The 18,620-nt window shown below is 41.5% G+C and overlaps 1 protein-coding gene across 1 annotated transcript in view; it reads left to right on the top strand.

The window, feature by feature from the left end:
• The window catches only part of LOC132998513 (transcription initiation factor TFIID subunit 4-like), a 92,474-nt gene that overhangs the window by 25,815 nt on the left and 48,039 nt on the right, over positions 1 to 18,620 (top strand). Inside the window, exons 10-12 of the mRNA XM_061068198.1 lie at positions 6,385 to 6,554; positions 12,905 to 13,035; positions 18,008 to 18,130. Coding sequence (XP_060924181.1) covers positions 6,385 to 6,554; positions 12,905 to 13,035; positions 18,008 to 18,130 — 424 coding nt within the window. The remainder of the gene's footprint in view (positions 1 to 6,384; positions 6,555 to 12,904; positions 13,036 to 18,007; positions 18,131 to 18,620) is intronic.

Below are 18,620 nucleotides of genomic sequence, written 5' to 3'. Positions count from 1 at the left end.
TTTGTTAAGGTTGCACCTCAGTTGGCTCCTGGCGTCTGAAGCCTCTTAGCTTCCCTACACTGTTTATAGTCTGCTGTTGTTGTTCTTTCCTGAGGATATAAACATGTTGGAACAGAGTCCAGTGTTACAAGGAGATTTGTTGGGTGCCATTACAAAAAGTGTAAAAGTAAAAAAGGCCAACACATATTTAAGTCAGGTCAGATTCCTAAAAGTCTTTTTAACAAATTTTGGAGACGTACTCGCATAGCAACGAAGTTTGAGATGCAGAGGAAGAGAATATCGCAAAAATGTTAAAGTGACTGTATGAATCAATCAAATCAAATCAAGTTTATTTATAAAGCACATTTTAAAACCAAAAATACAAAATAATTTAGCGAAGAGAAGATAAAAAACATCAAAAAATGGTAAGGTAGAAAAAACTAAAATCCACTGGCCGGACTGGTCAGTCAGATTCCACCAGCCCTCTCCCACCCAGCCTGCACTGTGCTTGTTCAACTGTAGTTGGGGACTGGTGTGTGTCTCTGTGTGTGTGTGTGTGTGTGTGTGTGTGTGTGTGTGTGTGTGTGTGTGTGTGTGTGTGTGTGTGTGTTTGTGTGTGTGTGTGTGTGGCTGTCACTCTGAGCCACTGGTTCCAGCGGGCCAGCTGTAGCATAAACACACACACACACACACATACACACTGCAGGGCTTGTGGGGTTTCCAGTACAGCTACAGCCGTCTGTGTAAGTGCTTGTGTCAGTGTGTGTGTGTCAGTGTGTGTGTGTGTGTGTGTGTGTTTGTGTGTGTGTGTGTGTGTGTGTGTGTGTGTGTGTGTGTGTGTGTGTGTGTGTGTGTGTGTGTGTGTGTGTGTGTGTAGTTTACAGTACAGAGTGAAAGCAGCTGTCTCTGTGCAATCCCCCTCCTCCCCTCCTCATTTCTCTGTAAACACTCAACATCCGCTGTAATCACAGGCGAGCCAGCCGAGGCCCTCAGCCCTCTGCCAACCTCCGTGCTCAGCCTCAGCCTCTCAAATCCAGCCCCGTCTTACATGCTGGACACACATCTGTGCACCTAAACACACAAACACTTGCATATTCACGTGGAAAATACACACAAGCCGATACGCATACAACTGAGGAACAAAAGTTTCTGATCACCAAAGTGGATGTAGCAGTCCACCAGCCCTTTCCCATCAGTTACCAGCAAAGGGAGTGCGCTCTCTCTCTGTGGTTACATCCTTTGTTGCTCTGTTAATTGCTATGTGATGTGCCTGTTTTGCAAAAAAAGGGGGCTTCATAAATACCTTTGACTCAATTAGGACTTAAAAGTGACCTTCCATAAATTGTTGATGCAGAGACTTGGAAACACGGCAGCCACATGATTAGATTATGTTGAGACTGGGTGTTCCCAGAATCCACAAAGGAAACAATGCTGGGACTGAAATGTGAATGTAGTGTAAGTTATTGATTGACCACGTTAAACAGGGATATTTTGGTATACGCCTTCATCAGAACATCAGCTACATCCTCTTGTTTATCTGTTTTAAATTGAATTCAAAACAGTAACTTATTCCACTTCTAGTATTTTATTGACCCCTCTTGTGCCACCAGTGCTGTCCTCCATTTGGGTCATGAGCACATATCCCATCACCGGCCAGTGGACCCCAGGCTGCTCTGTGGAAAATTCTCCTTCAGTGGGTCCATGTCTCTCGGTGTGGGCACAACAAGCCTGCACGGCCTGGTTAGTCACAGAGATCAATGAGGGGCCCCCTGCCTGGGCACAGAGACCTTTACCCACAGGGATGGGGGTGCAGTGGTAATGGTTGGTGTTGAATCGGGAATGAGAGGGGGGTTGCTGGAGATCTGGATACACCTCCATCTATCCACACACGCACACACACAACAGCCTCTAAATGTTAAGTGCGGCCCTCCCCACCACCTATGGCGTGCCCTCGCTGAGACACAGGCTTGATATGGAAACGACATGCATATGTATTCATGTGACTGCCGGCTCCGTGTCCCCGGGCCAACCCAGACCGCCGCTCTTTGGCTTTCTGTGCAAGCTAATTACATTTCTGCTTTATTAGTGCAGAGGTGTAGTCAGGAATATTTTGCATTTCAGATCTCATTCCCTCCTTTTAATATCAGACCTGTCTTCTGCGTCCTTATTTGATTTGAGTGATCTTGAATATTCCAAGAAATCAGACCATCCAAGAAAAAAAACGTTATTACATATAATATTACCAGTGTTCTTGGATCCTGGTGGAGGGTTTCTGGCCCCATGCTGTTGTAGCTGCTGGATTCATGTTTTTTCTCTATATTACTGCAGACTACTGTAATTTCTGTATACTTTAATTAAACGAGTAAGAGGATTACTTCTCTAGCTTCATGTAAGCTATACCGCTTATTTGATACAGTGACCTTCATGCTGAAATCTTGGTTTAACTAGAAATCACATAACAACATTTACAGTAAATTCCTTTTATGGTGTTTTTTAGTTCCTTCACACTGGCAGCAGTCTTCGCTGGAGGGTTTATGGTATCAGTTTGTCCGTCCTTCTGTCCCGTTCTCATTAACTCAATATCTCAGGGACGCCTTGAGGGAATTTCTTAAAATTTTGCACAAAAGTTTACTCTGACTTTAGGTTTGAGTTCATTAGAATTTGTTGGTCAAAGGTGAAGATCATTTAACCTTGCAAAACCAGTTCATATTATAATTCATATACTAATTGATTTAATGTAAAAATATGTTTAATATCTTTCGTTTAATTTGTTCAAAGTCTTCTTACGTACAGTACATCATCTGTATTATAGGTATGGACAGATATAGATGTAAACTCCAACTACTATGGTTGGCAGAGGTGTACAACTGCAAGTTGGCAATTTGAGTTATAGGAATACACTACCTCTGTTTGAAAAACTCAAAGACTGAATATAAACATGGACAATGTGTCTCCACTTCCTTACACTATCCAGAAATGAAGCTTAAACATCCGAAGGTACCACCGCTAGCATCATGCACCAATACACACGCTTGACTAATCTTAAATCAGTCTCAGCTGTCAATCATGAGGTTTCACTGTTTTATAGCAATAGTTAACATAATTAAACCAAACTGGTTGGAAAATGAACTGAACTACTTCATGAAATTTCCATGAAACTTGGCGGAAGGATGCAGGATGGATCAGGAGAGAACCTGCTGAATTTAGGTACAGATCAAGATCAGAGGAGGGATCCAGGATTATTCCCCCCCTTATTTCGTCCACCATTGCGAGATAGGGTGTTTTTCAAAACAGAGAATAATTGATGTATTTTGATGGAAACAAAATCTGGCACATTTAGGGGACTGCTATTTATTAGTGTGTGCAATTTTGGTGCAAATCCAATTAAGAGTACAGATCTAGCGAATTTAAATGACCTTTCATAAGGCAACTGTTGGGCCTTAGCAGATGTATGCACTCTACTGAGTGCTATTGTAGTTGAGGAACATTTATTTAATGTATACTTAGTTGTTTTAGTTTGATTCCAGCCCCATCCACTAACATGGAGGAGAAAGGGTTTATAAACTATACTGCAGCCAGCCTGCAGGAGGCGATAAAAACGCTTTGGCCTCACTTTTTGTGAGCTTTCATGCCATCAATATGTATTTATAGTCTATGGAGCAAGCAGGTCATATGTGAGAGAAATAATTAGTTATAATAGAAACATTTGACACTGCTCACATAAAAATCATGTAACGCTGATTTTTTGATGAGATATTTTTTCAACCTATTTTATTTATTCAGATAATCTAAACTGACTTGTTCAATCAGGTTTTCATGGGACACTAGTTTGAGTATATGTCTAAAAAAGGCAGATGTGCTCAATATTTTTGTTTATTTCCTCAAACCTGGGGAGATTTCTATATCTTTAAAGAAATTCAGAGACTTCCTGTTGTATTTCTGTAAAGTGAATGTGCTGTTGCATGTTGGTTTCATAAAAACAGGGCTGTTACATTATATGGTAATTTTTGCTCCTGCTACACAGCTCTGTGTCGATTCAGTATCACATAGATAATCATATCACTGCTTTAGTTTTAAGGGATCTTATGTAATCAATCACTTTCCCTTAATGCACATTATCCATTGAGGCAGCTTTAAGCTGTGGAAGATTCAGCTTTTTTTCGCCTGAGTGAACACAGCCTCAGGCATGTTTCATTTCAGGACAGGTCAAGTTATCCATGAGGACGTGATGAAGAAAGTTGCACAGCCTGAGGTGCAGCAAAGGGTATAATCCTATGTATCCATGCTTGTGTTGTTGTGTAGATTCTCTCTGTGAAGTCCGGTCATAATTACACTGAATGTTAGAAGAGAGGGAGGCAGAGAGGAGAGAAAGTCGAGGTGTGCGAGGTTCAGAGAGCTGCCCTAATCGTCTTTGTCAACCTCCTGCCGGGGTGTCAAGTTTCATATCGGCTCTCTGCGGCCGCACCACGGAGCAGGAGGGCCTCGGCAGGGTGGAGTGGCCTGACAGTGTGTGTCTCGAGAAGAACTCAGGGCCCCTGCAACGTGCACACACACACACACACACACACACACACACACACACACACACACACACACACACACACACACACACACACACACACACACACACACACACACACACTAAAGCCCAAGCAGCACATGCACATGCTCTGTCGCAACCAACAACGGTGGCACGGACGCAAATGACTGTGGAGGTGAGCCAGTGAGTGGCGAGAGGCCACTCTGTGTGTGTTCTGTGGTTCTTTGTTCCCTCCGTCAGAGCCACTCAGAAAAGCCGCTGCTCGCTCCGAGCCAGTCCTGTAAGCATGACACATCACCGCTCCGCTAATTCAGGCCAGAATCCGAATCATTACTTGCCAAGTACAATAATTGTGGAGGAATTTGTCTTTGTGACAGCTCCCACAGAAAGTCCCTGCCTTCTAAGGATGCACGGACCTTGTTGACTCTCAAATGCCACGAACCAATCACAGTTTCTGCATGTTTTCCCTGTTCTCCGCTAATATGCAAACAATATAAAGTCAACATTATGGCTGTGAGAAATGACCAGTGTATGAAGAAATGTCATTAAGTGTGGCACAGCAGTGCGTAAATAGAATTTGCTGACATTAGTGTATAGCTTGATTCATCACAGCTCAGTGCCAATCCTCTGGAGCATCCTCGCTCCATCCAAACGCTCTTCATCTCCCGGCCTCTCCGAGTGTTGACACAAATAGACCCTGGAATGGGACTTTTGTGCCATTATGGTCAAAGTGAAGCCCACTGAAACAAAACCAATGGACAACTTCATCCAAGAAAACATTCATGAATAAAAACAGGATATCCACCCCATTTTCACATGAACTAAAGGAATATTTATCATGATAAGTTCAGGACGTGAATACTGATTTGAAGTAAATGTTTGAGTACAAGGCTCAATGTGGCTCCTTGCCCAAACCACGTTCTGAATTCTTGTTCTAGTGATACACCTTCTTTACCAAGAAAAATGCTAAAAGCACAAATGCACCTTTTGTGGATCCACATTTTTTTGGCCTGTTTTCGTAAAGATTGTGAGGAACATTTCATCCTGCAGTGCAGCATTTGTTTCTGCTAATGAGGACAGAATCAGACAGTGAACAGACCAACCAGTAGGAGTCCAATCCTTCTTTTACACCAACAGTAGCAGGTATACGCAGGTTTTTAAACATGGGATTGACTCTTTCCAATTGCTTCTAGAGGAGTTTGCCCCTTAACTACACAAATGCACCAAAAACAGGTGCTCTTTTACCTTGTTGTTTTGCTGAATTAACGTGTTCATAAAGGTGTCTTTTTTCCATCACTGCCGATCGGAGCAGGAACCGATAAAAGCCCGAGCCTACTGCAGAGTAATTTGACCCTTGAGTGAATACAGATTGGATCCATTCCCTTTGCATACAAAATCCAGATGTAAGTGGGTGTTAGTGGTTTTTTTGACCAGTGGGAAAGTTCCCCTACGTTACCCTGGCTACCTTAACAGTGTGCGACAAGGACACAGTCCCTAAAGACAGCTTCCTGAGTCTGCCTGTGTTCCCCTTTGTTCCCCTGGCTCCCCACACAGTGTGAGACGTTTAACAACTTTATCTTTATTTCAACCTGAGCTGCAACTGCAAGTCTTTACAAAAATAACTAGTTAGTCTGTCTTGAAATCTATTGTTGCATGATCAAAAATCTCTAGGGACATCAAATGTACCATATTTTACTGTTCTGAGATTTATAAAAGATTTGAGCAAAAACTGGCCTTAACACCAACAAAAACCTAACTACACAAAGACTGTGCCCTATGTAGGTGGTTTTATGAAGTATGTTGTTTTAGTAAGTCATCATTTTCACTGTGTGTATTTTGCTAATACCCCGTCTCTCATGTTTCAGGGATGATGATGACATCAATGACGTGGCGTCCATGGCCGGGGTGAACCTCAACGAGGAGAGCGCTCGAATACTCGCCACCAACTCAGAGTTAGTGGGAACTCACATCCGCTCATGTAAAGACGAAGCCTTTCTGCACCCGGGACTGCTGCACCGACGAATACTGGAAACAGGTGAAAGATATCTACATGGCCAATTGAGCAATATAGATCTTCAACATATAACTCAAGGATGTCTATTACAACTAGGGTTGCAAAGGGCCAGAAAGTTTTCGGAAATTTACCCGGAAACTTTCCGGAAACTTTCTATGGGAAGTTTAGCTCGGGAATTTTGAAAAAAAAAAAAAATACGCAAATTAAACGCTGAGCAATAAAAACATCATTCAAAACTCTATTTTAAAGATGTATGGAATGCAGCACACACTGCACGTTGAGTTTCAACCCTCGACTGTGCATTCTTCCATCACATGCACAGATAACTCCCAGCATCCTGCACACTACAGCAGGGCTATTGAGGCCTGCTGTAGTGTGCAGGACTAGACAGGTAAGTTTCGATGATATTACTGGGGAAAATATATTAGCATGCTGATTGAGGATTGTTCATCTGTTCATCTAGCCTATTTCCATTCATTTATCCATCAATTGTAAAATATTTTCACAGACGATTCCAATTGTTTGGCTAACTATTTATATCTCTGGCATTGCATTAGCGTTTTTTTACAAACTTTTTTCTCATCTTATTCTACAGAACAATGCCACATGCTCTATCTCATGTGTGGAGACATTTCAGCCCATCCAATGTAGAAGGAAAGGCTGTGTACATTTGCAAATACTGTGCAAAGACCTATGTTAAGAATGACACAACGATGCAGAAGCATATAGTCAAGTGCCCAAAGTTTCCTCAGGGCTCAAATCAGCCTATGACAAAACAAAATGTTTATATTTATGTCTGTATATGGTAAATACAGTTAGTATAAATTACCCACAACATTTCCAGTTTATTCCCGTTAATTCCCATTAATTCCTGTTAATTCCCGTATATTCCCGTTTATTCCCTTTAATTCCCGTTAATTCCCGTTAATTCCCATGGAAAGTTCCAACTTTGAATATTCCCGGAATTTTGCAACCCTAATTACAACGACAGGAAGAATCGTAATGTCATCTCAATTTCTCCTCCACCTTCCCACTGTGGAAAAAAGCAACAATCTAGAGCTGAATACCCAGGCTGCAGCAGTGATGAAATCCCGATCTGTGGTGCTTTGTGTGAGGAACATCTTGTTTCTGTGTTTATAGTGTCATCACTAAAGACAGTTTTGATTTTCTCTCCGTCAGTGGCTCGAGCCGACCCTTTTCTTGTTTGGCCTCGGTTTAAATTTGATAACGCTTAACAATTCTTTCACCTCCTTTAATGAATTCTTCAGTGGCTGTCTGAACTCACTGGACCCCAGGCACACACATAAATACTTTATGGGTTTGTCTTTTGAAGGCTGGCTGTCAGATTGTCCTCTGGACTAAAGGAACAGAGTTTAGAGGAATGAGACATGGCAGCGAGATTTCTTTTTAGTGGATCTTGACACTCTGAGAGCACACGGCGCTGCACGTGCTAATCGATGCAGGCGGAAAGGCCTCGGCTTTTCATGATCACATGATAGGAACAGTGTCTTCATTACTTCTTCTTGCTGCTGGCAGTCATATTTATTACTTGCAACATACTTCAGGCTCTCGCTGCATAGTGAAACCTGTGAAAACGGATAACGAGCGTTATTACTCAAAATAAACCTGTGCCTAGCATTTCACTCCTGTGCATCCGATCAAAAAACACAGTGTAATTCCACGTGACGGGGAGTCTAGCGCCCTCATCTCGTTTCATCTCAATTAAAGTATCCTCAGTGCAGCACGGAGACCTGCGGGTCATGTTTCGTTATGGGGACTCGTGGCGTGGTTGTTATCCCGTCACCTTGGGGCAGAGGGGTTGTTAAAAGATATAAATCTTTCCTGGGGGGGGGGGGGCGCGCAGCGTGGTGCAGGGCAGGAGGCTAGGGCGCCCCCTGCTGGGGAAGTGGCACTTGTGCAGCTTGGTTGTGTCAGTGATTGGCCTCTGTGCGCTCCCAGCTGACAGCAGTCCGAGGGAGGCTCCCCCGGCCTGCCAGCTCCACTCAATCACAAAGTGTTGGCTGCTCCTCTTCACTGTTCGGCCACCGAGTTTCCCCTCCGCTCTGCCTGCTCATGTACCGCTGACCACCCGGCTCTCCATCTTCACTGTGACCTCTCCTGCTCACTTAGTGCTCTGCAAAGGGCTGGTCCTGTCTCTTCTTCTTTTTACTCAGGTATTCAATCATAGGACATAACAGTTCACTTTTTACTCATCTCTATTACCTTTGTTATTCTTAAGAAGACGTCCTGATTGCCCATTCTTCACCCCCTTTCTTTTCCTTTTTTCTTCTTTTTTGGAATTCTGATTCCAGGACAGGATGTTTGCTGCCGCTTTCTATCTCCTTCTGCATCTTGTTTCTCCTCTTTTATTTTATCATCTCAGAAAAAACGCTTGTGCCACCCTCCTCTCCCAAACTCTCTCTTTCTCTCTCCTCATCCCCTCATAATGCTCAAGGTTGCAAGGTTGTGAAACCTTCACCCCTCAGTTTCAGGAACAAGGCACAGCTGGAGCTCTCTTGAAAAAAACTCCTGAATGTAATGATAGTCCGCTGGTACCTTTAAGTTCAACACACATACACACACACACACACACACACACACACACACACACACACACAGACACACACACACACACACACACACACACACACACACACACACACACACACACAGACACACACACACACACACACACACACTCACACAGCTGATTACATATACATACAGTGCAGAGTCTGCAGACACAAGGAGACAGATAAAACACAGGTTGTTAATGCTGCTGAAAATCCATACGCGGAAAATTACCTCAGAATCAATCTCATATATATTCAAATAGCACAATTTCATTGAAAGTAAACCTGTTTTTTTCTTTGGATTAAGATTTTTTTGCTGTTTTAATTCACTGCTCAATTTGCAACCTTTTAGCTTTTGCATGCTTTGTTTGCCCTTTTTTCGCTTTTGCATCTTGAATACAGCACCTGTTGGCGAATCAAGCCAAATCGTATTTATGAAGCTAAAAATATAAACAGTAAATGTAGGGTTTACAAAAAGACAAAGAATAAAAACCATAGCATATACATATACTTTGGATGAAGAAGCGTTCTAAATGAATGTTAGCAATATTGCCTTGCAGGGACTGGGGGAGGAATCATATTGCTTGGGAGCGCTGGCAGGGAGCTGGAACGGAGCGTCGTCTGGTTATGAAACGTCTGGTAAAGGATCATCTCGGGGTAATTAGCATTTGATAAGTCTTCATACAGATGGGTGACAGATTTAAATGTGAGTTGGGTTCAGATCTGGTGACAGCGAAGGCCACAGTAAACAATTCCCATCATTTTCATACCTAACAAACCATTCAGTGACTCATCGTGCCCTGTGTGGAGGCAGCTACTCGGTTTCCCCAGGTAGTTACATTTGTCCTGATTCATCCGATCATAAGAGATCAATGCTAAGTTCAGATCTGAATGAATGTGTCCTCAGATCTGCTCGCTCAGAAAGCATTCTGTGTTGGTCCATTCTGGAAGGATATGAAGGATGACATATGAAGGATCAACTGCTCAGCTGAACCGGCTACAGTGGAATTATTTTGTAGTTTGCAGCCAACGCCACAATATTAACACTGACCAACACATACTGATTGATACTTTGCTTAAACTGGTAAAAATCTTTCTTTATAACTGTGCTCATTCATTCATTCAGTCCCTGCTGACTCCACTCGCTCTCTTCCTCTCTTTCTCGCCCCGACACACACCAACATTGTCATCGGACATCTCTGTAAGCTGCTGGATTATTTCCATATAGAGCAGGGAAGTGAGATCTGATCGCACATGATCACAGGATACACATCTCATGACGGTCCTTAACTCCAATTCCTATCAGGGTTTAATTTGTTCAGCTTTTTCCTCTTATTTGTCTGTAGGTCCACATGTGTTTTGACTTCTGGAGAAATCTTATGATTATGTCAATCACTTTTGCTTTGGGAGTATGTGGTTGTTTTCCGGAGCCATTTGTTTTTGTTTGCTCAGAAAAAGAGCTGCTTTATTCTTGGCATCGTACGAAACACATCTACAGTAAGATGGGTGTGAACTGGAACAAAGATACGACCTGGGGCTTTGGCATTTCGGCTTTTTGAACATGAAGCGTGGTCCTTGTGGCTTTATTGGACCTTGACTCCTGACGTGCAGTTGATAAATTTAACGTGGTCAGGAGGGATGAAGGTCAGGAGCCGTAAGTCTGAGTTCACGGTGGTTTCTCAGGAAAAAAGGTGCGTTGCTTGATGTGGGGGAGAGAAAGAAGCTGCCCCCGAATGGAGCTCTGTTATCTCAGGGTCTTGGGTTATAATACGACTGCGGGCAGAGCTTAAAGCGCACAGTGAAAGTTATGTAAAAAGAAGCAGCAATGAAAGCTCCTTTAAGAATCACATGGTTAAAGGTATCATAGACATACACTCATTCAGACAGCTCATTCAGGACCTTTTCCATGTTGACTGCCAGCTGTTCTTCAGGGGGACCCTTGTTGCTATGGATACCAGTCAGTTCTATACTAAATAAATATTCAAGTTATCAAGACTCAATGCAGATTGTGTCTCTCCATGTGATTGTGTTGGAATGGATGGGCGGGGTACTGCATAAGAATGTATTTTTACTTAAACTAACACACCTTTTTTATATGATATTTAAGCCACAATGAAGCAGAGGTGACCAAATATACATTGATCTGCCTATTACCAACATTTCGTCTTTCAATCCATGCGGTTCTTTCTTCAGAATGGACACAGTTTGTTTTCTGTCCTGATAGTTATGATAAATGTATTTGTTCTTTATGAAATGTATACCAGTGTACCTTAACAAGATGCTCCAAATCCCTCATTCGAACGCAGACAGGCAGATCTCTGATGATATTTCCCCTCTAAAATGACACGTAGCCTTATTCTCTTAAATTTACGACTTCATTCCTCGAAATCTCTGACTTTGTTCCTTCTTTAAGGCCCCTGTTAAATTGTAATATTATGGGTATTAGTTCAAAAGAGAACAGGCCACACTACAACACTACTCCTCTGTGAGGTTAAACCGATGCACAGTGGTAAATTAAGCTTAAATACAAACGTCATTATGCTGACATGGTCACAAGCTGATGTGAAGCAGGTATAACAGTATTACTAGTTTTGTGCAATAACATGCAAACATTCACTGTTAAAAAACTGGCCTTAACTGGAGATGTTCAGCCTTTGATGAATGTCATTCCTGTTCTTTTCTCTCTTTCTCGTATGAATTACACTTAATATTAAAGCTGTCCAGCTCATTAGCTGCTTTCAAGCCGTGCCTGTTTTTTTCAGGGTGGATGATAATGATTTGTATCGTTACATGTTGAAGAATGTGTTTTTTGCTCACAGAAATGTGCCCGTCTCTGGTTAAATCCTCTTAAACTTTCTCTGAAATATTAATGTCCCTGAAAGATCTTATTTTTGAGGGAGGCAGCAGCCTATTAGTGTTTTTCTTTGACCTTGTGACATTGCCACTTGTATTGCCACTGTTATTATAAGGCGAACAGGGCTCCCTCCATCTATTTCAAAGCTGGAGCTGGTGAAGAGTATATGTATTGTTCAGCTGATTTAAATAATTGGTGTGGTTTACTTAAAAGGGTGCCAGAGAGAAAATTATGTTAATGGAATAATTTAAAAGGAAGTTGGAAACAGATAGTAACACTACCAAAGTCTGTCCTCCTCTCTTTTGTTATGACTTCAGATGAGTTTTGCTCCAAGGAAACTAAATTATCCTTCTCCTCGCAAAAAAGAGATGGTCAATGTCGTTTACACACTCGAAGGAGCTCAGCTTGTAAAGCCACTTTGGAATTTGCACTAAGACTGTGAAACAAATTAACTTTTCTGTTTGATGAGTCCTATTTCTGGGAGTTAATTGCACACAATAATCCAGACAGTTTCTCTCGGTGAATGTGTGTATGAGTACAGTAAGTTAGTGCGTATGACTGGAGGTACTATATGAAGGCCTTGGTATCCTGTTGGCTTGTTTTTACGAGTGGTGTGTGTGTGTGTGGCTCTCAAAAACAATTACCTTCTACCTGCTTAGTTGTTGTTTTTCTCCAAAAGGCAAATTGTGAAAGTGAGAGAGGTAATAATGAAACCGTCACATTCAACCTCTTTATTCCTTCAGGAAATGAAAAGTGAGGACAGATGTTATAAAACTTGCGGATGGTGAAAGAAGAAGAAGATCACTGTTTTAATCATGACACAATCTGTTTGAGAAGCAAGAGCACTAAGTGTACCTGTTACATGAGAGAGAGGTGTCAAAAGTAATGATGTTCTGATTTCAAAACTGTTGTCTTGTCCTTAATGTGTGCTTGTCGGTTCACAGCCAAGAAGTTCGGAGTCACAGAGGTTCCCATGGAGGCAGTGACATTCATCTCGCACGCCACACAGTCACGACTTCGCACCGTGGTAGAAAAGGTTTCAACGATCGCACAGCACCGACTGGACTCTTGTAAGGTAGGAGGACTGTATAGACACATGCACATACAGACACAAACAGACACACACACGTACACACAAACACAGGGTGCTTTCAGACATGCCCCGACATGAACTCCAGACGTTTTCCTGAAATGTTACGGAAGAGCTGTGTTGGAACGCAAATGTCCAAATCAGTTGCTCCCGACATTTTCCCGAACTTTTCCTGACAGCCCCGAAAATGTCTGAGTGAGCCCAAGTAAGAATACAGCAGGAAATATCAGAACAATTCACAGGGAGGGAGTGGACTTGTTGAAGACGTTTCTAACACAGACGCAAAACTCCAAAAAACCTAAAGTAATACGAATATCTCAGGAAGAAAAAGAGTCTGACACGTAGAAGATACCAACGAAGATGTCAACTTGGAAAGATTGGAGAGTTTTATTGATAAGGGCCGATGTCTGTGTAAATGTACCGTTAACAAAAAACATGTCATATCCACAGTGGAATTAAATCCTCATGCACTGTCTCCTGCATGCTCTACACTTTATACGTTTAATGTTCTTTAGTTTTCAATTATTCGGCTGCATATTTTGAAGCTACTCACCCAATTTAAGCTAGCTGATAGTTAATGGGGTAATGCGTAAAAAAAAAAAAAAAATTGACAATTGTTCAACCCCGTAATGGGTTAGGGTTTAATTCTCAGTGTACAAGCACGCAGGCTGTGTCTTGTAATCCCCCTTGTAAGCAGGGTGTGACAGCAGGTTTTTATGGGTTAAACTTCACCAAAGTTGAACTTGATGTGTAAATATTGATAGATTTACTTTGCCTGGCAAGTGAGTCCAGTAATTGTGTAGCTTCCATTGGAATGAATTGAAGATAAATACCTTTTCCCTTGAGCTCAAGGCAGCTAATCAGCATCACCATATGAACTGCCTTTACTATTTCGCTATGTGATAATATAATCAACAATGATTAAAAAACAATTTTCTGTTCCACCTCTTTGTCAAACTGGCTGGACATTGCAGAGCATTGCAGTTTCGCAGGTCAAGTTTCAGTCCAATTGAACAGGGTCAGTTTGCGAGCAGCAGTGAAAACATCTCACTCTGTTCCTCCCTGAAAGGAACAAGGAGTGAGCTGTGGTGTTACTGCAGCCACGACATGTGGGTTGCATTCTAAAAATATAATTTGGAACAAGTGTATTAGCTGGGATTCATTAGAAATTAATTGGATCATATAAACACATCCATAGTTAATAACTTTTGTAAAGAAACACCATCAACAACACTTGTGATTTATGTTTTTTGGAAACGTCTTCATTACAAAGCCAACATGCTCACTTTCATGTGCTTGACTCATTTATAAAGCCAATGCTGTGCTGTTGAGTGTCATCGGAAGCGAGTGCTGCCATCCCGCCGATACACAGATTCGACCAATCAGTCTCAACTGCTTATCATGATGTCTAAGTCTGAAAACAACTTTTCTAGTTTGATGCATGTCCCATCCACTAACATGGAAAAGGCAGGGTTCATGACCCATACTGGTGGTGATCAAGATGGCGTGCGTGTCATTCTCCTTCATTCACCATTTCTTGTCCCATCTTTACTGAGGCTGTTAAAATAAAATAAAAGTGTAAAATAACCTTAGAAGTGAAATATGAAAATATGAGTCTGTTATTATGAAAAATGTGTGGCAAGCATCCATTTACATACAGCAGATATTTATGTAAGAAAATAAAAAGTAAATATTGGATTACAACTCAAAGGGGAAGTTAAGTCACTCGAGTTGGAAAATAAACTTTATTACAGAGAAGCAGGCAGATGCATAAATACATAAACTGGAATATGGACACAGTTTTATGCTCCGATGTTCAAACACAAAAACACAGTGGCATGAAATCCACTGTTTACTCTCTCACATATAAACTCATGGAAATGTTCTAAACATGAGAGTTAATATGAGACATTGTCTTTACTCTTAAGTTGATAAACAGGTGAGCTCAGACTTTTCAGTCAGTCAGTCAAAACTTGAGGGATGAAACTTCTTCTGTGTACACCCGCGCACTTTTCTCATTATCGGTGGCTTTATCTCTCATGGCCCTTGAATGTAACTATATCACCACATTTAATTGGCGCACATTAAAGCGCACATCCATCTCAAGTACAAGCCCAAATCTTGACGTTGTTGGGAGAACAGGGGGGAAACTTTGAAAATGTGTTTTTCCCTGATGTCAAGGCGGGAGGAGGAGGTGAAGGAGGAGGAGGGAGAATCGCTATAGCTGTCCCCATCTTGTTTTGCGCTTCTTCTACTTCCTTCTGTTCGTTCTTTTCCTCTTTTGTGGTTTTGTAAATGAGGTGTGTGTGTGCGTGAGGGAGCTCTGTGAAGCCACTCTGTTGACATCAGCGGAAAAAAAAGAGAGAGAGAGAAAAGACCAAAAGACGAAGCGGCCTTAAAGAGCAACCGGGCTTCGGCAGCGGCGGCAGGATCTACGGCAAGAGTGCGGGCTCAGCGCTGCAACAAAGGGGGGGGGGAGACTGGATGAGAGAGAAAGAGAGACGGAGGGGGGGGGGGTGGGGGGGGGTGGCGATGAGACTCCTCTGATGTGTCTTTGTGTTCTGTGCCACCCAGCTTCTCTCATCCACACGCACACACACGCAGTGAGAAAAGAGAGTGATAGAGAAATCAAACGCAAGGAGAGAACAGAGATGCGTAGGAGACATACACACACAAACACGTGAAATAAGCAATTATCCTATTAACTTTTGATGACCTACAAAAGTTGTTTTTTTTACATTTGCCTTTCCTTTTCCCAAGTGGGAGGTGAGGCTCCACATGCACAGAGAAGCCTCGTCGGTAAATAGGAAAAGATAGTGATCGGCCGGGGATGTTTTCAGACTGGTGATGTTCCACCAGTTTAACCACATGTGCTCTTTAGACTTATTTCATGTATTATAAATATATATTTTTATGTGGGTGGTAAATAGGGTTGCAAAATTCCGGGAATATTCAAAGTTGAAAACTTTCCATGGGAATTAACGGGAATATACTGGAATTAACGTGAATAAACGGGAATATACGGGAATTAACGGGAATATACGGGAATTAACGGGAATAAACTTGAAATGTTGTGGGTAATTTATACTAACTGCATTTACCTTGTCATAAACAGACATAAATATAAACATTTTGCGTCTTTGCACAGTATTTGCAAATGTACACAGCCATTCCTTCTACATTGGATGGGGTGAAATGTCTCCACACATGAGATAGAGCATGTGGCATTGTTCTGTAGAATAAGATGAGAAAAAAGTTTGTAAAAAAAATCACTAATGCAATGCCAGAGATATAAATAGTTAGCCAAACAATTGGAATCATCTGTAAACATATTTTACAATTGATGGATAAATGAATGGAAATAGGCTAGATGAACAGATGCACAATCCTCATTCAGCATGCTAACATATTTTCCACAGTAATATCATCGAAACTTACCTGACTAGTCCTGCACACTACAGCAGGCCTCAATAGCCCTGCTGTAGAGTGAAGGATGCTGGGAGTTATCTGTGCATGTGATGGAAGAATGCACAGTGGAGGGTTGAAATTCAACATGCAGCGTGTGCTGCATTCCATACATCTTTAAAATAGAGTTTTGAATTATGTTTTTATTGCTCAGCGTTTAATTTGCGTATTTATTTATTTTTCAAAATTCCCAAAATTCCCGAGCTAAACTTCCCATGGAAAGTTTCAAGAAAGTTTCCGGAAATTTACCGGAAACTTTCCACCCCTTTGCAGCCCTAGTGGTAAACCTGTGTGCTTTTTTGTCAGCCATAGGTCCAAGTTACACCTGTCCATTAGATAATGATGAAATGTAACAAAGTACATTTGCTTAGTTACTGTACTTAAGTACATTTTTCATGTATCTGTTCTTAACTTATGTGGATTATTTTGAGGTATTTTTTACTTTTCACAAATATCTGAACTTTCTACTCCACTACATCTGTTTTTACAAAGCACTGCATCACCTTTTCAAGGTTCAATTAATTGTTTTAAGTAGCATCATCTGCAGTATTTTCTATTAATATGAGTCTGTTTTATTTTTGAATCAGACAAAATATGCAGTTGATACAGTTAATGATGTAGTAGACAGTTGCATTAGGAAATAGGATACCCTTTGCAGGTAATTTTAATACTTTAAGTATAATAAAAAAAAGTTCTTACTATTTCTTGCTAGCTAACTTTTACTCAAGTTTTTGTTGTTCTATTTATATGAAAAGATTTAAATTATTGTCAAAAAAAAGAGCTTCTTAAGAAATGTGCATAAATGATTTTGGAGTTGTATATAAACATTTGTAAACCTGCAAAACAGAAACGTGTTTTTGAAAAGTCATTAAACCTGTAAAAAATGTGTAAATTGTGAAGTCAGACAGAGACACAGTGAAAAAAGAAGATGAACATTGTGTGTAGACACAAAGCAGAAAAGTGTGTCTGCACAAGTATATTATGCAGACACACTTAAAAAAGATTAATCGATATGAAATAGAAAAGATATGAAAAAGAACATTATATAGAAATAATTACTCCATAGACATAACATCTTATCATAACTGTTAATCCATCAACTATTCAGAATTCTGATATTCATATATTAAAGTTGTGAGACCTTTATGACAGCAATTACAATTATTATTATTACTGCATACACTAACAAACCATTATTGAATGAATAGACTTGTCGGGATCACATGACCTATGATGTCAAATCAGTGACCACATTTCCATTGTCATCGATGTGAAACAAATATTCTACTATGCTCTGTTCTTTCTGTCAAACTTGATATTTTTTTTACAACAGGTTACATCATTTTTCTTTATTGTTCACTGGGTATAGATATAATTAAAGCTTTCATAAACTTCTGGGGGAGAAACAGCCACTGGACGGGACTCTGAGCTTTTTTTTTTTTTTTCTCCAACTGTTAGCGTTGCAGTGATGTTCTCTCTCTCTGCCTGTCAGGATGAGTGCTACGAGCAGGCTGCAGACGTTCGCTCTCAGCTCCGCTTCTTCGAGCAGCTGGAGAGAATCGAGAAGCAGAGGAAGGACGAGCAGGAAAGAGAGATCCTGTTGAAAGCCGCTAAAGTAAGTTATTGTCACCTCACCATCCTGCTGTGTGTGTGTGTGTGTGTATGAGAGAGACTTGTTATGTCCCCACGCAACAGTGTGCGCTTGTGTACTGGTGTGTGTGTGTGTGTGTTAGTGTGTGTGTGTGCATGTTGCTCCTGTGCAGGCCCTGACAGATGAATTAGAGTGTGACACCAGTGGATGAAGTGACCTCCCTGTGTCCTCCCAGGCTCCTGGCCCCAGGGCTCCTCTGTCCTGGCTCTTCCTCCCTGGACACAGCAAGGAGGGGGGTGGTGGGGGGGGGGGCATACACTATACCCAACTCCCATGCCCAGCGCACTGGCCGCACACTCACCCAGCCCCACGTACAACCTGCAACACATCCCTGTATCACACGGCCCTGACAGCTCATCCGTTTTTAAAAAGAGATTTCATTTTTGGGAGAAGCCAGCGAGTGATGTCTCTGTCCATGAGCTCACACCGTTTTCCTTACATTGTTCGTAATACT

This window comes from Limanda limanda, chromosome 3, assembly GCF_963576545.1.
Source record: "Limanda limanda chromosome 3, fLimLim1.1, whole genome shotgun sequence".
NCBI lineage: Eukaryota > Metazoa > Chordata > Actinopteri > Pleuronectiformes > Pleuronectidae > Limanda > Limanda limanda.
The sequence above is the reverse complement of the archived record's forward strand: the minus strand, read 5'-3'. Positions and strand labels throughout refer to the sequence as shown.